The following is a 23583-nucleotide window of genomic DNA, read 5'->3' on the forward strand; positions in this document are numbered from 1 at the left end:
TCTTTTTAATTTTTTTCTTGTTTGTTTACATCTGAAAATACTTGATGCTCTACTCGTTTCTCATGTTAAAACCGGGATCTTAATTGATTTTTAAAAGAAAGTCTTTTATGATTACCATATTGTATGCAATGAAGCGCAAATATTCTAAATAGTGCTTTTTCAAATGGTTATATTTATCAGGTAATGTGATTAGTACTTAATGTTTTATTAAATAATGCATAATGTACTATCTTCGATCTTGTGTTCAACTGAGAAAAATGTAGGTTACTCAAGTGGAAAATTATCATGTTAGTATCTAATTGGTTAAATATCAGTCAGGCATGAGAGTAGATAGAAAGATTTATAATTTTACTAGCAATGTATAATAGTTTTACATAGAATAAATATATGACAGTTCAGCTGTTTTCTATTTCTGATCAAATATCTTGTTCGTTCTGAGCTTCCAGAATGATGAATATTGATACAATGATGCATCCTTTTTCTAAAATGGCTTCATTAGAAATGAAACATGGTAGAATAATGCTCCTGTGACTCTTAGATTGTAAGGGTCCTACTTGAATGGCAATCATTTGTCAAAATTTCAGATCCTTACAATAAAACCTAAGAACATTAGGGGATTTCCAAAATATGTATTTTAATGCTGATACAGATTGAAGAAAGTTGTGAAATTCTTTTGTAGAATTTTTAATTCAGTATCTTTTATAGTAAGTATTTTTTGAAGTAGAATTTCCTGTGCTAAATTTCTTTTCAAATTGAACAGGAAATTCACTAAACTGTATAAAAGCATATTTAAGTATTTTGAATGTCTTAGCTTAAAATAAGTTTTGTTTTTGTGATATTAGTTCATCGCATCTAAAGAAGTTTGACTTCGTATAAAATAACATGCAAGTATCAGTTACATCATTGAATAATTATGCCACGTAAGACCATGTTCTTACTATTCACTAAGTTGGAAAGACATTCAGATAAGAAATTTGACTTAATTCATTTCATAAATCGGATACAATAACAAAAATTTGATGAATTTTATACTTTTATACAAAATTGTAATGGTGTAAATCAGCAATAATAAGTGGCCTAATAGAAGCTGATTAGGTTAATGATTAAGTACTTTTTGATTATTAGCGCTTTCATTTCTTACAACATTAGGTAGGATAAGTGTGTTTTTGGCATATTTAATAAAGATAATGCAGAGATAAGGAGCAAACCATACATGCATGTATTGTAGCATTGAGTACATATATTTAACTTATATTGTTGAATTAGTATCCATCAGCTATAAAAATGTAAATATTAGCCATGTAGATTTTTATTTTTGCTCTAAAAAATTGAAATTTTCCCCTTTATTATTATTTATGGACAGAACAATACTAATGAGCCAAATATATGTCATCAATTGACTAGTCAGTAACAGATTATCCACATTTGTAAGAAATACAGCTAATCAGAAAGATCCATTGAGTTAGATCATTATGTAAAGTTTGCAACAAATTTAGCCATTGAACGGAGATGGCAAGTTTGTTCCATTTTGTTAGAGGAAGAAAATCGTCTAGGTCAGGATTTCTTAAACTGGGGGTCGCTAAGTTTTGATATTTCTTTTAATTTATTATAATACTTTTACAAAATGTATCTGAAAATAGATAATACAGATATACAAAATGTTTCGACGCATTCTTTTTATAATATAAACATTCATTTACCTTGCTTTGCACATGACACTGTCATTTCGTCTGTTACTTATTTAAAATTTTCTCATTGTTCTATGCTTTAAAATTAGAAATTAAAGTTAATGACCTAAAACTGCAATAGTAGATTACACTAAAAGTGAAAAAATTGACAGTTTCACTAACATTTGTGTTGGATTTGTGCAATACTTATGGAGTCCTGGGGGGTCGCGAAGAAATTTCAGTGATAAAAAGATGTCATCAACTGAAAGCCTTGTTCTAGGGAATGCTGGCATTTCATACTTTACCCAAATAGCGTTTGTCATGCTATAGAATATATAGGTATTAAAGACAATGCCCAGGAAAAGTATTTAACAAATCTCATATTTCATACTTTGCCTAAATAGCATTTGTCATTCTACAGAACACTTAGGTATTATAAACCTTGATCTAGGTTAATGGTCGCCAACTCCAATTGTTTCATGTCTGAATGGACAATCTGAAAGCAGTTGAAAATTATTTTAAATTCACTTGCTAGGTATTTTCCAAAATTTAATATGCAACATTAATAATTACAGTCAAAAGTCTTTAATCCAGACCTGTCGGGACTTCGGCGATCCCAGGTTATCGGTTTTTCCGTATTATAGATCATCAATTTAAATCTGGTAAGATGGCATGCAGAAATTATAAAATTAAAAATATGAAACTGTAATTTATGAAATAAAGAGCAATTATGATCTAAAGGGTATCAAAATTGACACAAAAAAAAGCGGTTGATCTTTACAATATGGTAACTGGTAGTTTGGCGAAATTTTGGAGGCGATAAACGTTACTAACTGGGATTTTGGTAATAATGTGAGCAGTACTCAGTTCCGATTACGCATTATTTTGTGTGAGGGAAATGAGAGATCATGTGATATTAATGGACGAATTATGGCTCTTTAATCGGAAAAGGGGGGAAATCGGGAAAAAATCTGGAAATTTTGTATTTGGCTTTATTCTGTGTTGTGTGAAACAGTGTTCGTGAATTTTTGGATCCCATGGCCGTAACTAAAGTGAATTCGAAATGGGTATTTATGTATGTATTAATTTAATGTGTGTGCTCATTTATATTTTAAGTAGTGTTTTTCAATTTAATTATATTTTAATTAAATGATAGTTATTTTGTGAATTTTATGTTTGTAGGAATTTGGTATACGTTTTAGTTGAAGTAAACGTGCATGGAAATAATTTAAATATCTGACAATAAGTATTTGTAATGGTTGCGGTATGAATTCGTTGGTGACGTGTATAATGTAATAGATGATTTAGAGGTAAAAGTTTTTGGATATTTTATTTATTTTATATGTGGAAATGTTCATTACTTTTTCGCGATCAGATAATTTCATATATGTTCTTTTTACAGGGTTTAAAGATTGAGAAAATTGTCATGTATTTTCGTGAAATTTTTCTAATTTATGAGAAAAAAGCAGTGTACATGGATATAGTGAAGGGTCTGCGCAATGCCATTTTTGTGCAATTCTGGGATGTTTTTTTAAGTAAAAATAAGTCGGCGTGTACATGGTTTAGTGATATTTTAATTAAATGATAGTTATTTTGTGAATTTTATGTTTGTAGGAATTTGGTATACATTTAAGTTGAAGTAAACGTGCATGGAAATAATTTAAATATCTGACACTAAGTATTTGTAATGGTTGCGGTATGAATTCGTTGGTGACGTGTATAATGTAATAGATGATTTAGAGGTAAAAGTTTTTGGATATTTTATTTATTTTATACGTGGAAATGTTCATATTTGGAAAGGGTAAATACTTTTTCGCGATCAGGTAATTTCATACATGTTCTTTTTACCGGGTTTAAAGATTGAGAAAATTGTCATGTATTTTTGTGAAATTTTTCTAATTTATGAGAAAAAAACATTGTACATGGATATAGTGAAGAGTGTGCGCAATGCCATTTTTGTGCAATTCTGGGATGTTTTTTTAAGTAAAAATAAGTCGGCGTGTACATGGTTTATGTGTATGTGTTATTTTGAAAAATGCGTAAGGAGTATGGTATTGTGCACTTTTTCCCAATTTTGCAGTGAATATTTGTCATGATTAAGCAGTTTTGTTAGATAAAATTTCTAGCATAAGTGTAATTCGGCTAGTAGATTGTTGGAAGAAGTGCTCAGTAGATAAAAAGAAAAGAAACATGTCTTTACTTCGTAAAGACAAAATGGCGGCGGGAAAAAAAAAATAGAGGGTTGCTATAGGAGAGTTGGTCGCCAAATTTTCGCCAAAAAAACGCCAAGTTACCATAATGTAAAGATCAACCAAAAAAGCTTAATATTTATTTGTTTATTTAGCATTTCTTTCAATGCGTGCATACGTTACACGTAGTCGAAATTAGAAAATTGCAACCAGAAAACTATTTGATGTGTATTCGTGGTATTTATAATGATGAGGAATTTGATTTAAATCATATCAAAGATGAAGTACATCGAAATGAAATATTACATTTAGTAAGGAATTATAAACCGAATAAAATAAAAACATCTGCCCTGAACATAAGGATAGTGCTGACAGAACATTGCGCGCTGCGATGTCCCCTCCCCTCGGCAGAGCAGCGTGAAATTGATAAACAGATTTCGGAATGGTTAGAGAAACAAAAGATATGGCTTTCAATTTTTTGCAGCAATTCCACTTTTTGTTTGATGGACATCGAAACATACTTTCGCTTTGTAGATCCTTTGGGAGCTCCAGAATCAGAAATTCTTTTTGACATAATTGAAAGTTCAAGCTTACTTTTATAAAATTGCTCTAACAGTCTGCAAAAAATAATAAGCCGGATCCAATTCGAAGATTAAGGAACAACGCAATCTGCAACATTAACTGAAATAGATAATTTTAGCTTAGCTTATACCGTCTCTTATTCATTAAATGCCCATGCGTAAACGTATTATGCGCATGCATAATGCATTTACAGATGCGCAGAAAGTTTGTAGCTTTGAGGTCCGGATTAAAGACTTTTGACTGTATATCACAGAGAAAAAAAAATTTCAAACTCATTTTTATTTTCTGTTTTAAGTTTTGTACATACAAGAGTTTTTCTATCAGAGCTATTAGCGAAATATTTAATTTTATGTAAAATACTTCTAACATGTTTAATTAATCATCAGATAACTTACTTTAATTTAAACTCGAATATATTTTAAAAGTCTTCGTACTTTTTTGAAAAATTCTCTAAGTTTGGGACAAAATTTGAGAATCTGTCTAGCATTTATTAAATTTTTCCTTGATGCGTAAACTTCTTTTATTTCTTACTGCAGCTTGAAACATGATGGCCTTTCGATTTTAATAAAGTTCGTAGCCTTGGGAGAGAAAGTATCTTAATCACAGATTGTAGATGCTAATCGGTCAATTCTTTTTTTCAATAATTTGGAACTGATAAAAAAAAAAGACTTCACAAATAAATGTGTTTCTGGACAAAGAAATTATTTTTAATGGAAAAATTCATATTTCATTTATTTTTTGACAAGTACGAATAAAAGTTTGTAAAATCTCTATCCTCAAATCTTTGAATAAGATTTATATCACACTGTAAATTAGCCTATTTATGAATTTTCTAGTGTATTATTTCTGTTTATTGGTAAAAATATATTTCAGTGTGCCCCTTGGCAAAAATTGCCGATTGGCCAGCAAGACACAATTTCAAGATGGCCGTACACAAAACCAAAATAACTAGTCAAAGAATTGCACAAACTTGCTATCCATGTACACATTGGTCTATTTTCACTTGAAAGAACACACTCCCTGCAATCTTAATCTTAACACTTCCTCTCTTGGCTTTGTCCATGTACACATTGATCTATTTTCACTTTAAAAAAATCAGGAGAATGATGACATCATATAATGTTAAAACAAAGTTCTTTGTAGCTAGTTCAAGCTCATTAAACTGCATTTTAAATCACGTAAAAAAGGAAATGTATGTTATCGTGTATATACGCACTAGAAAAAAGAAATATCGACTTATATTTCGAAATTTCTGTGTCTTTCGTCTGTGGCACACAAAATTCTGTAACAGCATCCAAAAATTTTCTAAAATTACCTCAACTAGAATATGCGTAGTGCTATCGCCACATAAATTCATAAAAATAGAGAGTCTAAAATATCCTCTATAGTGGCGGACTGTAGGTGGCCTTTCTTGCGATAAAACCATCTGAACGACCTTTACGTTCGACCATACGCATTTCCTTCGTATAAACAGGACACTTATAATTACTACTAAGAAAACCTTCATTTACACATCAGTCAATGAATGCCTTTCTTCCCTTTTGTTCCAAATCGTACAGAAACTTCAGATTAATTTCATCATATAACGCCACTTTATGGTGTACAGCACAAAATAAGCAATTGACATCCAATGCAGAAATAAGCCCTTACAAATATTTTCCCATCAGTCAAATTCACCACAATCGTGCAACCAATCATGTCATATTAGGGGTTTCCATAACATTCAACTACTCAGGTCACCATAAATGAAACAACAACTTAGCGATAATTTAAGGGGTACCCTAAAATATAGACTAACCTGTTCCTTTTTAACCGTAATGAAACTAATATGTACTTTTGAAATCTTTATAACACTGTATTTGCAGCAAATACACAATTAAGACATTTTCAGGGCCTGCAAATTTGAAACCACTTATATGGCGTACAAAGACATTTCCTTGTGTTTGCTTACTGTGGCATTTTGTAGTATATCTTTTATATTAAGCTAATTTCTATGAGCACAAAGGAAGTCCATATTGTAATGTATGTATCTGCCAAGTATAAAGCGCCTGTTAGATATGACAGTAAATGTGCACCAATTTGTCCATTCATCAACTCATTTTAAAGTTCACTTAAGCATTTATTTTAAAGTTCACTTAAAAGTTTATTTTAAAGTTCAAAAGTCCTTAAATCTAGAAGGCACCTTTATAGCTCAATCACTTCATCATCTAATCTATAGTACTCATTCAAATAATCATTAAATGTTTTACCATCTGGATCAAAAACTGGTTTAGCTTTAGAAATTACTTTATGAAACAAGGATTTCTTTCTAACCTTTATCCTTTCTGTGAGTCGACTCAATCATTTCTTTCTTAACCTGTGATTTAGAATAAATTTTGGAATTTGTAATCTCAACACCTGATGTTTCAGAAGCACTATCTTCAAGTTGTTCTTCACCATACTCATCACTTTTACTTGATCCAGTGGTCCCAATCTTCATTATTGAGTTTCTCATCATATGGGAATTTTGAACATGCTTCTTGAATAGCATAATAATTCATTAAAAAGCTCTTTCGTTTTCCGGTCAAGTTTTTCAGGTTCAAAATCTTTTTCAATATCATGTTCGTTAAGGTTCAATTCATTTTGACCAGGCACTTCTCTCAACTTTAAAAATTTGTCTTCAAGTTCTTTTCTCATTAAATCTTTCAAATGTTTCAGATCTTTTCTGTTCTTCATTTTTTTCTTTCAATGTATTCTTCATGCTGCTTCTTTCTTTTATTATCAATACATCTGAGAGAATCTTCAATCATCCTTGGATATCGTTTAATGAATTTTTAATCCGGCTCTTCGAATCAAAAAAATATACTTGCATTCAAACAATTCTTGCCTTTTCATATCTTTTTCATTATCACTTAAAATTGCAATATCTGTTTCTTCATAAGTCGGAATCTCGTCATTTTTATATTTTCCTTTACACTTCTTATCTAAAATAAAATCTTTTAAAATTGTCTTATTCTTATCCAGGTTTGGATCATTCCTAAACTTCTTCTAAAAGGACATTTCTTTCTTAACATTTTTGGGTACTTCTTTTTCTTGACCTTTTAAACATTTTAAATAGTCAGCCTCTTCATCTTCTCTGTAATTTACCTTAAAATGATCATTTATGACCTTATCAATTTCATTTCTAGATTTCAATTCAAAGGAATATGTATTGACAATGGCTTCTAATTCCCAGAGGTTTCTGATATCTTGATTGTGAATCAAGAGGGAGGTAACTACGGCAGCAATAGAATTTTCACCTCCAGTTGTTGGCGATTTACCCATCAACATTCATCCGAGCAAAAATGCCTATACTTAATTTCTTTATTTTTCCTGTATAAATATTTCCTTCAAAGTCTGAGACTATCAAAAGATCAATCTGTGGATTGACACAATCAATATCTGTGATATGAATTCCATTTACAGCTAATTCTGATATCCAAGGTCCTTTCTGTAGACTAGGTATAGATCCACAAATTATAGGCTGATCTAACACAGGAATCTTACAGCTATAACCAGTATGCAGATTCTCAACATTTATTTTATAACATCTATGATTCATATTAGATATCTTTCCTCTAAACACAACGTGTTAATATTTTATGAGCTTCTGGTCTTATTCCTAAAGATTCTACTGTTGATTTTAAAACATAGGAATATTCAGATCCACTATCGATCAAAGCTCGAAGACGTAGTTTCTTTCCTTCATGTTGAATGGCAACCACTAAAGTTTGAAGCAAAACTCTTTCTAAAGTACACGTTGAAGAAAGTGTACTAATTTCACAATTTTCTTGATTGTGTTCTACAGGAAATTTTGATTTCTGCTTAAATTCTAGACAACATACAATGTAATGCTTCCTACCACAAAACATGCATAGAACTTTACTTTTTCAATTTTTAGCTTGATGGTTTGTTTTCAAACACTTAAAGCAACATTTTTTCTCTAATTTTCAATTTTTCATCATGACTTAAATTTTGTGCTTTGTAGTAATCTTTGCTTTGATGAGATTTTTTACAGAAAATACAATTTACTTTATTCTTATTTATTTCTTTTGCTTCCGAAAACAAGTTGCTTTCCTATCTTTCCTATCCTTATGAACTTTTCTATAGGAATCACTTTGCTTCATGCCTGACTTTGCTAGAGTTATTCTTTCTTCCCCTTCCTCAGCCTTTAGAAAATTTAAAAATTGGCTCACTCTTGCACTATATGATTTTTCTTCATTTACTGAGTTTGTAAACCAAACTGTCAACATGCCTTCTGGAATATACGACTCCACAAGGGGGAAGAGCATTGCAGAATATTTGTCTGATGTCATCCCAATGGATTCTAAAGATCTGGGGTGGGATTCAAGTTTATCATATAATTGAGTGATACTACGCCTTGATTTGGTAGCATTTTTAACAATTAATTGTTCACGAATATAGTATTCCACTAACAATTCCTCACGGCCAAATCTTGCTTTGAGGCTTTCAATCACTTTTGAATAATTTTCTGCCGTAGGTGGATAGCTATCGATAATATCTTTCACTTTTGTACCTGGTGACATACATTATATTAACCGTTTAACTGCTGTGCTGCGGAAAAGCGCTGCGTTCATTTGTCTCGAAAACTGCGACGCAGTTAGTTATTTTAGAATGCACTCGCGTTACAAAGTACACATGAGGCCAGACTACGTTCACACCCACGAAGCAACAAAGACACAATAGCGCTGCGTCGTGGTTTTCGAGACAAATGAACGCAGCGCTTTTGCATCGCATAGCAGTCAAATGGTTAAATATTGGAATTTGCCTTCCAATTTCATTTCTTTATGATCGTGAATTCGTTTAAACTAACTCCAGAAACATAACCATTTTTTAACTTCACCACTAAATTTCATTAGTTCAAGTTTGGGAAGTTTTATTTTTGATTTCTCATTTCTTAATATATTCCTGTTTGGCTGTGATTTACTTTCTACAAAAGAATTGACACAAATTATAGCTTTATCAAATTTGACTTTATATTCTTCTACTTCTAAAATTTCGTTATCAAGTGTCATTAAACTAGCACTAATTCATTCTAAAGTAGCTAATTTAATCTTAACATCACTTATTTCTATATTTTCATAATCAAATAGAGACATTAAACTTTTATATGCCTTAGTAAACGATGTTCGTAATGGAGATCGCTTCTTAACAAGATGCTCCATTGCAAACCAAAACCAAAATTCAACTAATTATTTCTTATACAGTCAAAAGTCGTTAATTCGGACACCCATAATCCAGAATGATCTATAATCCGGACCTCAAAGCTAAAATCTTTCTGCGCATGCGCATAGGCGTTTACACGTGCACGCAAGACTTTTACGACTGCGCAAGCGCAGAATACGTTTCCGCATGTGCGTTTAATGTATAATGGACGGTATAAGCTAAAATTATCTAGTTATCTATTTCAGTTAATGTTGATGATTGCGTTGTTCCTTAATCTTCGAATTGGATCCGGCTTATTATTTTTTGCAGACTGTAAGAGCAATTTTATAAAAGTAAGTTTGAATTTTCGATTATGTCAAATAGAATTTCCGATGCTGGAGCTCCCAAAGGATCTACAAAACGAAAGTATGTTTCGATGTCCAGCAAACAAAAAGTGGAATTCCTACAAAAAATGGATAAAGGCATATCCTTTGTTTATCTAACCGTTCCGAAATCTGTTTATCAATTTCACGCAGCTCTGCTTGGGGGGGGGGACGTCGCGGCGCACAATGAACTGGAAGTTGATCTGTCAACACTATCGTTATCTTCAGGGCAGATGTTTTTATTTTATTCGGCTTATAATTCCTTACTAAATGTAGTATTTCATCTCGATGTACTCCGTCTTTGATATGATTTAAATCAAATTCCTCGTCATTATAAATATCACGAATACAAATCAAATAGTTTTCTGGTTGCAATTTTCTAATTTCGGCTATGCGTAATGTATGCTTTACGCATGTGCGTGTTGAAAGAAATGTTTAATAAAGTAAACAAATAAATATTAAGCTTCTTTTTTTGTAAATTTTGATACCCTTTAGATCATTATTGCTCATTATTTTGTAAATTACGGTTTCATATTTTTAATTTTATAATTTCTGCATGCCATCTTACCAGATTTAAACTGATGATCTATAATCCGCAATCGCCGAAGTCCTGACGAGTCCGGATTAAAGACTTTTGACTGTATAAAGTACTCACCTCTTATATTTAATCACGTACTGAGGGTCACCAAATGTTAGATACGACTGTAAATGTGCACCATTTTGTCCATTCATCAACTCATTTCTACCTAAATAATCTATATAATTTAAACACAACCAAACAGTTTTATTCTACCAAAAAAATAATAGTTTACAGCTGTTGCCACTAAAAGGAAATTAATATTACACTGGTTGAATGTAGATGAACAATGTTATACTTTACAACACCTGTGTGACAATGAATTATCGCAGAAGTTTTTCAGCAGTTGTATTTAAACCACTATGTAATTTGAAGGAAAATTGGAAGAGCATCCAGCATAAAGTTGCTAATTTCTTTATGGAAATCAGTTTATCATGGAAAGCAAATACTTTCAAAACTAAAATTTCATTTATATGCAGTTCAGCATTCATTTAACGATACATCATCATTTTGTTGGCATTAGCTATGGTGAGAAGTTATCAATAATTTTGAAATAATGATTGAAAGTAAAGCCAAAGAAATCTTATATAATACAGTACAAAGTCCATAATCTGGACATCCATTATCCGGAATGATCTATAATCCAGACCTCAAAGCCACAAACTTTACGCATGTGCGTAGAGAATGCGCATGCATTTCTCACATTGAAAGAAATGTTTAATGAAGTAAACAAATAAATATTAAGCTTTTTTTTTTTTTTTTTGTAAAATTTGATACCCTTAGATCATAATTGCTTTTTATTTCATAAATTACTTATTCATATTTTTAATAGTATAATTTCTGCATGCCATCTTACCAGATTTAAATTGATGATCTATAATCCAGAATCACCAAAGTCCCGACAAGTCCAGATTACGGACTTTGTACTGTATTGCAAAAGCAATGGATGGTAAATGATTTTGCGGATGTGAAAGATGAAGAACTGGATAACATAGATGTACATGAAAGCAGTGATAATGGAGATAAAGTGCCTTTAATTTACAAGAAGTTAATCGAAGAGCTAGGAAAAAAAAAGGCATAAGAATTGTCAGTGAAGATTGAGTCAGATGACGAAAGTAGAGAACACATAGAGTTGTATTAGTGTTTATCCCAAACAAAAATCACCGGCTTTTTGAAAATAATAATTTTATTGCATACTTTAAGCAGTAATAAAAATTCTTTCAATTAATATTTGTTTCATTTTCTCCCCTTTTAACTGCTACAGTATTTAGGTTTGTTTAACTTATACACATTTTCTAATCTGAATTGTACGTAACACATTTTTCTCATAGGAAGGTACCTTTTGCAAAATTCGTACAATGTATTTATGATGAAATCCATGCATTCAGCAAAGGTTTACTGTATTGGCCTAATATGTAATGATTTTAATGTTATGCATATATGCAAATTTTCAAAGATTATCTGTAGAGTTATTTTCTTTTAGGATGTGTCTGCAAATTTGCATAGTCTAGACAACTAAGGATGCAAAACTAGGGTAGACTTCTGCTGGAAATCCATTGTCAGTATTTTACTTTTTAGGCATCATGTCCTTATTTGACATAACTAGTTTTCAGTGCAATTCCAGAATAAATTTTCCTAAGATAATGTCAAAAGTATAATGAAATTAATTTCTGCAGAACTTGGCACACATTATTTTTTAAACAAATAAAAAAATAATGGGTGTAAACCTGCAGTGTTATTTGGAATAGAAGTACAAGGTGTTCAAAATTAAACTTGAAATTTGCTAGCAGTCTGTAGCAAAAACTATGCAGCACAATTGCATGGAAATTGGATAATAGCAGAATGAAATGATGGGAATTTTATCGAGGGAAATAAATGAGTTTCAAACACTACCACTAGATGATGTTGTCCAATGTAAACTATTGGCATATGCAACTATAGTAATCCTAGTTCTAGCCATAGTAATCCTGTTCACGCACAACAATTCTATAAAGATGCAAGAGGCGAACCACAGTCATATTCCTTTCCAAGTCAGGGAAGATAATGTTCACTCTCCAGGAACGTGCTTTACTGGTGAAATTGTTTTACCAAAATGGAGACTGCTACTGAAGCTTTGTGGAAATTTCGGTCTTTGAAGCAGTTACAAAAAAGGTCCACTCGCTAGTCAAGGACTAACAAACATGATTAGAAAATATGAAGTAACGGGAACTTTGGTGATTCAGCCAGGAAGGGAACAAAAGTGTGTTGCAGCACAGGTAATGGATGATGTAGTGATGCAAGTGCAGGAAGACAGATAGCAAACACTGGTGTTCGGTGTATTGTAGCATCTGTTGACCAACCTCGTTCCACAGTTCATAAGATTCTTCAAAAGGTTTTACATTACTATCCCTATAAACTGTTACCAGTGCAGCAGCACTTACCAGCTGATCTGGATAGTCAACAAACTTTTGCATTGCGGTTTCTTGCACAAGTTGAGCTCCAGCATAAATGGTCATGGAACATATTGTAGACTGTCGAGGCCCACTTTTATATGGAAGGTGCAGTTAACATGCATAACTGCCATATTTGGGCTGCTAAAAACCCACATCAAGTCCTACAAATTCCACTACACTCTTTGCATGTAACGGTTTGGTACGACTTTACTGCAACCTTCTTAGTGGGTTCGTTTTTTTTTTTCGAAGAGCACAGCGCCGCAGAGCCTGCGACATGCACCGTCACTGGTCAATGATAGGCTTCATTATTAGAGCAAACTGTTATTCTGCCTCTTTAGGCAAGGTGATGTGATACAACCACAGTGTTTATGCTGTATGGTGCTCCGCCACCATTTTGGTGACGACAGAATCATCAGCTGGCTATTTCTCAAAGCTTGGTCTCCTAGATCCCCTGACTTGAATCCTTGAGTTTTTTAGCTGTGGGGATACCTCAAGACCATGATCTACCCATCACATCTCTATCCGACCGTAAAGCAAGCATAGAATGCCATGTGCGTAACATTCCCCAATTCATGCTGCTTTCAACAGTCGCACATACGATTTTACACTTCCAGTTGGTAGCAGACAATGGTGGACATCATATTGAGCATGTAGATTATTTATATGTTCTCAATAAAGCTATGATACGCCACCTAGGGGTGGATTTTGAAACACATTGTTTTCCCCCTCGATAAAATTCCCATCATTTCATTCTGCCATTACTCAATTTTCATACAATTGCACTGTAGTTTTTGCTATAGACTGCTCGCAAATTTCAAGTTTAATTATGGGCACCATGTATATTTTATGAGCATATTTTAAAAAGCTTTTTTTGATTATCCATGCGCTTACTGAAAAATTGATAAGGTAATGCACCAGCTTGCCAAAAAGTATTCATTAGGGAAACCAGGTATGCACATAGTATTCCCCAGATGGATTCCACTTGCGTACATTTTTGTCATTATGGTTGCAGATTGTAATTTTAGCAAAGCAACAGACTCCAGCTTTCATCCTCTTCCCTGAAATCTCAGACATAGCTTTCTGCATTATAGATTATAATGTGGGTTAACCATCATCAAGCCATCATGCACTTCTTTTTCCTTCTCATTTTAAAATTTTAGTTCTTGGTTGCATCGTTATATACATGGGGAGAACAGCATAATAAAACTACAAAGCATGCATGTCTTGCTTGGAAAAATAAGAATGAAAAAAATATAAGCATCATTGGATACATCATTGAAATAGACATTAAGATACCCTAACAAACATTTCTCTCCTGCGTCACCAATGAGCTCATGAATTTTTGATGGGCAAACAGATAATCAGAGTATATCAAAAAAGCTAAAGATAGGAAGTTCCCAGGAGATTAATTTATGTAACTGAAAACATGACCTTTGATGGAATTTACTATTCTGTTTGTATGAGTAAAGTTATATTTTATTTATCATGCACTCTGATGGTAAGCTATGTTTCAATATTTTGATATTTAGAAACTAAAAACTTAATTTAATGGTCAGCATAGATATATTTATTGTCAAGTGTGAAATTAGTGAAATGATTCATAATTTCCTGAATGCAATATCCATATTTGAGAGCATGTAAAGTATGCCTTCCATTTGCAAACAGTGTATTTTTGACCAAATTAACTCTTGGCGAGCAAAAACTTCAATGTTATTGATGAAATCTGTGCAGACTTTAATAATAAGTAACTTTAATATCCATGAATACTGCAGAAGCAATATTATGTGTTAAAATCTAAACAATAATATGGTAAAAAATGCAGCATTACAGAATGGGATGAAAATTAACATCATGGCTGTAATACAGTTTAAATGATTATACAGAAGACCAAAAATCCACAATGCTTGGTTGGGACCATAAGTTGTGCCTATTTCAGGACAGAAAGGATAAATTATAATATTTAGATTAAAAGTGCAGAATAAATAAGGACAATGAAATAATATAAAGACATAAAAACAAGGGACATAAGCATAAAATATTTCATTTTTTGTTACATGTTTCAAACATTTCTCTGGCAGAGGTTCATTTTAAAACTTTACGGTGCTCCAAAAATTTTGTGTGTGTGTGTTTGTAATTTATAGTTATAATCTCTTGTTCTGTTATAAAAATTTTAGGTATTTTTCACCATGTTCAAAACTTTCATTAAAAATATTTTTTCACTTCTATCATATTCGCTATCTGTGTCAAAAGCCTTTTCATGTGTCAAATTCAAAATAAAGCCAATAATTTCATCATCGGTCTTCTGATATGCCATTGTTGGTTAATTTGGACACATCATCCACTCAATGATATCTTCTTCCAAAGCCTCCTCATTTGTTCTTTCGAATAGAGAAGCAATTCTCATGCTATAACCTTAAAACCAGCAATATCACTGTCATTGCTCTTGGTTTCAGTAAATGGAGAAGATGTTCCTACATTATGACAGCCATTTATTAATGTTTGGGAAACAGAATTCCGTGTTCTCTTAACAGATACATGCAGTCTTTGATAGTGAAATTAATTTTTTTATAATCATAAAGTGAAATAGAATGGGCTTCTGAAAGAAGTTTTTCAAAAACTCCAATTTATAATGGCATTTAATATTATGACTTCGATCAATAACAGAATATGGAAAAGGGGGCAAAAAATGGGCCACAACATTATGGTTGCATTTGAATGTATGGAGCAGTTGTCTAACAATAGTGAAATTTTGATGGTAACCCCACACTGTTACAATGCCTTCTAGCCTCTTTAATGAACTGTTCCATGATCCATTCGGTGATAAGCTGTTTCGGGAACCAGGAATTTGTATACGATTCTAAAGATAAGATCAGAGAGAGGACAATAGAGGGACTCCAAGCGTCGCTGGCAATGTCAGATGACCCTGTTCCTCTACCAACCCAACATGTAATTTTATTGCAAAGGTACTCAGTAAACTCCTTGGTTCTTTGTCCGTGTAAGTGATACTTGAGTCCCTCTGTTATCCTCTCTCTCTCTCTAAGCAGGGATATTCAAATGAGAAACAGAACGACAGCATAGAATTTTCATACCGACACCTCTTGCGAAATAAATGGGGAAGCATTGTAAATTGTAATTTATTCCTAATACTCAATATAAATTAACCTTGGACCAATGAAATAATTCAAGTTAATGTACGTCAAGAATATACAACAGAAATGAAGTAAAGTATTTTGATTTTTTACAGCTAGTTGGCAACATAGGTTTAAAAATGGATATATTATTTTTATAGTTTTTAAAGTTTTTTTTTTTTTTTATTTTTTTATTTTGGGGGGTTTTCTGTTTTCTCATTTCTTTTAATATGTCTACTTCCAGTATTCCTCACCATATTTAGCGAGACGCAACCGTTTAGTTAGCGGCCCTAAGACTGTTGAGTGTAATTACATCAATTTCTAGCTTTTCTTATTAAGGTAAGTTAATACTGTATATTATTTAGGGTAAAAGAAATCATGAAAGCATCTAGAAAAAGCTCTCAGGGGCAGAATATAGAAAAAGAGCAAAGGACAGATCAGAGAAAACAAATTGCAGCTAAAATGAAAAAAAAAAAAAAAAGGCTTCACAGAAAAGACGAACCGTCAGACCCTGCCGCAACTTCCAATGGTGCCGAGATTCTAAAGGATATTAATATTTCTTGCAATTTGAATGACCAAGATGAAGAATCTTCATGTATCATCCTCAAGCAGACTACATTTCAGCAACTGAGAGAGCAATCTTCTTCATCGACCTCAAACGAACATCTAGAGGATATAAAGTATTTTCTCATTTAGGTGCATGTGGGCAGCAAAAAGAAGACTTAAAAACTTTTGATTTGTCGGACCCAGGTAGTTGGCCAATTACAGAAAAAAAAGGAAAAAAAAAAATTTAACGATCAGCAACGATTTTTCTCAAGCAGTCAAGCTGTATTATTAGCCGAAAATCATCCAGAAAATGGAGACCTTAGGTCCACTGAACATGGCGGAAAACATCTTCATCATGGCACAGAACATTAACAAATAATAAAACGATTAAGATCTTGGCTTATATATTATAAAGTATTTCTCCCGCTTTCCTAGTGTGTCTTTGTGGTGTAGAGGTTCTGCACACTGGGACAGTATTTCAGAGGTCTGTGGTTCGATTCCCGGCAAAGGCATTGCTTATTTTTCATCTTGCCTGCTTCCAAAAAAAAAATCCTAATGTCTCTACAGTGGTGCCCGAATAAAAGGGTGTTGGATGAGATTTTTCCACACCCAGGATTTGGCAATTGGGTCCCCTAAAAAAACCCCAATCGTCCTTTAAAAAGGGGAGTATATAAGGTATTTCTCCTGCTTTCCTAACGTGGTGTAGTGGTTCTGCACGCTGGACCGGTATTCCAGAGGTCCGTGTTCCATTCCTGGCAATGGCGGTTGCTCATTTTTCATCTCTCCGGCTTTTCCAATTAATCTAATGTCTCTACAATATTCTAAAGTTAAAAATGAAATTTTTGTACACCCTGTGAGATTTACCAGAAACATGCCACTGCCGCTACATCAGCATTCTGTACTTAGAGATTCATTAACTGGAAGAAAGCTTCAGAAAAGTTAATTGAGCAAGAAGCATCTAAATCCACAGAGAGTGCATGATTAAGTGGAAAATTCGACTGTAACAAATGAAACAGTGTCAAGGCATCGATCACGATATTAAGCGACTAATTCACACAGAGAAAGAAAAATGGAGAGAGATCCTACAGGTAGTTATGGGTGCTGTATTGTATCTTTCAGCAAACAGTCTTTCTTTCAGTGGGTATGATGAAACCCCTAGCAATGAAGGATATTTCTCAATTAAATCTATTAATAATTAAAATTCAACATTTACAATGTATGTGCATGTATATAAATAATACTGATAGGATAGAGCAGTACTGGGTGAAAATTCTTTACTTGGAACCATACAAAGCTTCCTCAGTCATAGTAGCATAATTTATCTCTACTCTAATTGAATTTTTCTCTCTACCTTAGAATTACTGAAAATAACCATGGTGTAATTCGGTGATTTTTTTAATTGAAGAAGGGGGGGGATGACTTGTAATTGGAAAAACATTTATACAAAAAGAGAATAAATAGAAATCTTTTACAGGTTCTATGGGAAAAAAAATAATTTTAAAAAAAATGTATCAAATAAAACTGCTATTTTTATTTAATAGTGATAAGAATAATATTCCTGTCGCATACATTTATTTTCCGAGCTCTATATTATACTAACCTCCTTGCATTTTTGCATCTTTGTAATGAAATATGAAATATTTTCAAAAGGTAAAACCATCCATTTTAAGCACAGAAAAATAGTTAATAATGTTACCAATATTTTTGAGGAGGAAGTGAAACCTTCGGATTCCTATTTGACAAGCGTAAAAACGTGCAGCTGCAGCCACTGTAATAATAATACCATTTAATGGTATCATACCACTTAACGATGCCATTAAGCCAAACCTTAACTCCTCTGCATTAATTATCCAACCCTGGAAAAAAAATTAAAATGGCTGTAACAGATGATTGACATGTAAATGCCTAAAGAAGTAGCTGCAGTCATGTCCTGTCTAATATATCTTTATTTTCATTAACAAACATTTACCTTTAATGTGTCACTGATAGAGTGGCACTAAGCAATGTAATTCTTTGAATAAATTTTACATTAATAAATATGGGGGTAAGAAAATGAATAGCAGCAATCTAGATAAGCAGAGAGTGGATGTGACATTTGTAAGTTGAAAACTTAGTTCAGGATGATTTGGTTTAGCCAATTACAAGTCTCTAGAGCAATTAATTATAAGCAGTTACTATTTTTAGGATATAAAGCAGATACTTGATGATTCTTATCAGTGTATACAGACTGACAGAATTGTGGAGATTTGCAAATTCAGATAATGGAGAACTACTTTACAAATGTGGCTTAGATAACAACATATAATTTTATTCCTTGATAATTTGTTTTGAGGATACATATTCATTTTTTCAGATCTTCATTATGAATGTGATAAGCACTCCACAATTTTTTGTAGTATATCACATTTCTTAGATAATGGACTACATAGAGAATAGAATGATGCAACAGTATAGTGAGAGGATGACAGGTAAAGTAATTGTGCATTTCAGCAGCAAAGGGTATTTATAGATTTGATTTCTCTTCTTAAATTTTGAATAGCATTTGGACAAGAACTAACTGCACTGCAGGATTAATAAGATGACATAATGTGAATTAGTTTTCAGGTGATGTAGTTTCGATTCAAACAGGAAGGGGATGTAGCCAAATTAAAAGGACTATTTCAAAATTAAAGTTAGTAGTTTTCTTTCATATTTTATACATATATAGTAAGAAATTTAGAACCAGTTTTACAAAGACCAAATTTTGAAATTCATAAGTAATAAATTTTATAAAATCCAATAAATGAAAAAAGAATTCAATCAGTGTTAAAACTAAAAATTTTAAACAAGTAATACCCTAATTAAAAAAAAAAAAATCAATGACATTTAAAGAAAAGAACATAATAGAAGAGGAATTCAATCACCTTATCTTTAAATTTCATTGATTTTTTTTTAATTAGGGTATTACTTGTTTAAAATTTTTAGTTTTAACATTTGTTAAATTCTTTTTTGCATGTACTGGATTTTATGAAATTTATTACTTATGAATTTCAAATTCTGGTCTTTACAAAATTGGTTCTAAATTTTCTTACTTTGTCTTTATTGATACTTTTCAGCCACTTAATGCGCGAAAATACTAGATATGATTATATTAGATTTTAATAAATATTGTATTTTATATATATGTAAGGTATAACAAAATACAATTGCTGCTTTATGAAATAATTGGTGACCTGAAAATTAACTATTCTAGATTTTATGCTCTCTCTCTAAATTCATCTGTTCTCCCAAATTTGATATGTTTCCATGTTATGTAACAACTTGAAATTAACCAATCTTAACTTAGAGTATTTTCTGTGTCATGCTTAGTATAAATACTCTTTGCACAACAATTACATAATTTCTTTTCATAACTTCTGCTCTGGCAACACCACCTTGCTTGAATGCTTACGTCTTCCTTTTAAAACCAATGTGTATAAAAATTATCATATTTCATTATGATTGGATAAATGTCTATTAAGATGGTTTTATATGCATGAAAATAAAGACTGATACTTCAAGGAGTTCAGTTGTGTTAACGGTACTGAACTTCAGCCATGACGAATATTGAAAGCTGTTAAAAGTTCCAGTGTTTTCTTCTGCACATTAAATTATGACATATGTATGTGTGTGTCTGTGTATCCCCTTTTCATCCTGAAACAATAGCTGCTCTAAATTGTCTCTCTCTAAACTAAAAATTAATCACCATATCATTTCAAATTTCTTTGCCCGAAAGTCATTTCAAGAGATTCATTTGTGGTAGAGGAAGGGGGGAAAGAAGCCTTGGATTTGTCCTCCCCAAGGGTTCTTCATCAAAATTAGGGCAGAGTTAAACAATGAAAAAATCAGCAGTAATTGACATGCTAAAACATCAAGTCTTAAACTTTAATACTGTCTGCAAAGTAGAAACAGATGAATAGCAGTTAATTTATAACCTCCTTTATAATAACTAAACCAGGTTATTTAGCTTAATCTGGGTTATATGAAACCAAATCAAAGATGCTGTGTTGTAACATCATACTTATTCATTATTGTTGCTAAATCACACTGTTTGATGATAGCTTCTGTTTGTTAAAAATGAAAGGGGGAAAAAAAAAAACAGTTGATGTTAAACAAACTGATGAGAGTATTTCTAACAAAGGATAAAATATCTACCATGAACTTTGGAATCTCTTATATGTTCCCCTGCTATACTAACTCCAGATTCTCTGTAAGGAATTTTTATTTCCAAGAGCAAATTCTTGAAATAACACAAGAAATAAAATGGTCGAGAATGATCAACATTTGAAAGACAGCTGAGTAACTGTGTATATACATTTGAGATGTTATAAGCAAGGTTCTGTGTCTTAGTTCTATACATCTTTTATGATTTTACTAGTCTCTCACTTTAATTTTTCTTTAAGAAAATTCCAATTATTTGAGCTTTCCAATTAGTCAAATGATTGATAGTCAGGCTTTTACTGTATTTTCATATCACTAATGTTGAATATGTTACCATGGTAGGTATACTTCTTATTATAGAAATTTCACATCAAATATGGGTTTTGCAATTCATTAAACATTTAATGGGAAAGATAATTCAATTTTATCTCCATAAAATTCGTTTCTTAGTGACTACTTTACTTTATGATATAAAATATGAATTTTCAGCAGGTGGAAAAAATACAATTTGATGCAATAAAATTTATTTTTTGAATTAAAAAATTGTTCTTTAAAAAAATATTGAAATATGAACATTTCAGCTGAAGTGAAAATAGTCTTTTCCTTCTATAAGACACAAAGATGCTAAGTTTTCTTCAAATTTACCACCAGTCATATCCTGAAAAATAGCACCAAGTCAAAATTTATTAATTTTTTTTATTAATGAACAAACAATGAGTAGATAGATAGATGGTGCATTTACAATTTTATGCATTCACTTTATAAATAAGTTATAAATAGGTATTAACAATGGAAAATAACTTATTATTGAAAGATTGTGAACAAAATTATAAATTATTATACAAGGATTTATTTTATTTAAAATACACATATTAAAGTTGGTATTATTCATATAAAATCTTTAATTATATACACTGGTGTGCAAAAATTAAGGACGAGACGGTTTTTTCAATATAACTTTGTACAAAAGCTTTCCAAATCAACACATTTAATACCGTAAGATCCCCAATACGTAAGGACATGAGTAATGTAAGCAACACTTACTAAAAGAGAAATCAGAGGGATAAAAAGAAGCTTTATTGAAAAAGTAGCATGGAGCGCAATGCGACTGAAGGCCGAAACATCCCTGTGATGGGTGTCCAGCAAGAAACATCCGGTCTTTAATAGGGGATATGATCTCCCCTGACTGCTAGGCAGGTTTCACAGCGTCTGCCCATGCTGAGAATGAGGGTGTCAATGAGTTGTTGAGGCATTGCTCCCCATTCGTCTTGCAGCACCAATCGAAGCTCCGGAATCGTTACTGGTGGTAAGGTACGAGCTGCCAAGCGTCTGCCTAGAAAATTCCATACATGCTCGATGGGATTGAGATCCGAAGATCGTGCCGGCCAATCCATACGTTCAATATCCTCACTCTCTAAGAGCTGTTCGGCAGCTACTGTGCGATGACATGATGCATTGTTGTCCATGAAAAGGAACTGCGGACCCATAGTGCCTCTAAAAAGACGCACATATGGAAGAAGAATCTCGTTACAATAATGGGTCTCATTGACTGAACCTGCGTCAAAGATGTGAAGGTCTGTGCAACTACCAAGCATGATGCCTCCCCAAACGAGAACACCGCCACCTCCATACCTGTCCCTTTCAATGATGTTCGAGGGATGATTGCGGCTTCCCCGCTCTCTCCAGATGAGTATGCGATGAGAATCGCTACTCAGACTGAATCTGCTCTCATCTGTAAAGAGTACTCGTTCCCATTCATTGTCTCTCCAATTCAGGTGTTCCCGGCACCACAGAGAACGCCTTCTCCGATGGGCAGGCGTTAGAGGTACACACCGTACAGGGCATCGTGCAAACAGACCACCACTGTGCAGTCTTCTGGCCACGGTAAAACGCGATATCGGTCGTCCAGTCGCCTGTCTAGCGATTTCTCCCGCTGTCTGCCGCCTGTTTCTTCTGGCCTGTAAGGCAATATACCGGTCATCTACGGGTGTCGTTCCTCGTGGAAGACCACTACTAAACCCCCGGATAGCTGTTCCTGTAGTTTGAAAGTGTCTCCAAAGTCGTGAAACGATGCTGTGAGCAATTCCGAACTCTGCAGCCACACTTGTCACACTGCAGCCTTCCTCCAACTTCCCAATGATTCGACCTCGGGTAAAAGCATCCAGATGTCGTTTAACAGATTGATTATTCGCCATTTCTCGCTGAGGCAGCAACTCGATGTGATTTTAACTGCTATACGGCGTACAATCTCTTTGCCAGAAATACTGATCTTACACCGGCAACATGCTTTATAGTACTCAGACACTCCACCATTACGTCTACCTGCATATCTGCGTATGTGCTACCACACATCACCTTACTTAATCTCCTGATTGGTCTTTCTGTCCGCTCTGCCTCTTCGTTCAGCTGATATGCTAATTTTTCGACTTCGTCCTTAATTTTTGCACACCAGTGTATATAGGAATAAGTTTTTATATTGCAATGAAATTTAAAGTAATTCAATTATAGCATTTAAAATAATCAACTAAAAGATCATGTGATTTATTAAAATTAATCATGAAATGTCAAAAAAGTTATATGCATTTAAGAACCATATTAAAATTTCATTTAGAATAAAACAACATTGTTTCTACCACAATAAAATATCAATAACTAAGCTCTGATAATTTCGTTATATTGGTAAAATAAACTTTCATTTCTTTTTATGATGGCAGTA

At 32.8% G+C, this 23583-nt stretch overlaps 1 protein-coding gene across 4 annotated transcripts in view; it reads right to left on the bottom strand.

Moving 5' to 3' along the window:
• Positions 1–21374: 21374 nt before the first annotated feature.
• LOC118186069 (queuosine-tRNA galactosyltransferase-like) overlaps positions 21375–23583 on the bottom strand; it is a 41730-nt gene continuing 39521 nt past the window's right edge. For all 4 annotated transcript variants that reach the window (XM_035356061.2, XM_035356063.2, XM_085826820.1 and 1 more), the window contains one exon: positions 21375–21525. In XM_035356061.2, coding sequence (XP_035211952.2) covers positions 21445–21525 — 81 coding nt within the window. In that variant the 3' untranslated portion in view covers positions 21375–21444. The remainder of the gene's footprint in view (positions 21526–23583) is intronic.

The sequence above is a fragment of the Stegodyphus dumicola genome, chromosome 11 (genome assembly GCF_044657685.1).
Source record: "Stegodyphus dumicola isolate Sdum_Otavi_A_Nest chromosome 11, ASM4465768v1".
Lineage (NCBI taxonomy): Eukaryota > Metazoa > Arthropoda > Arachnida > Araneae > Eresidae > Stegodyphus > Stegodyphus dumicola.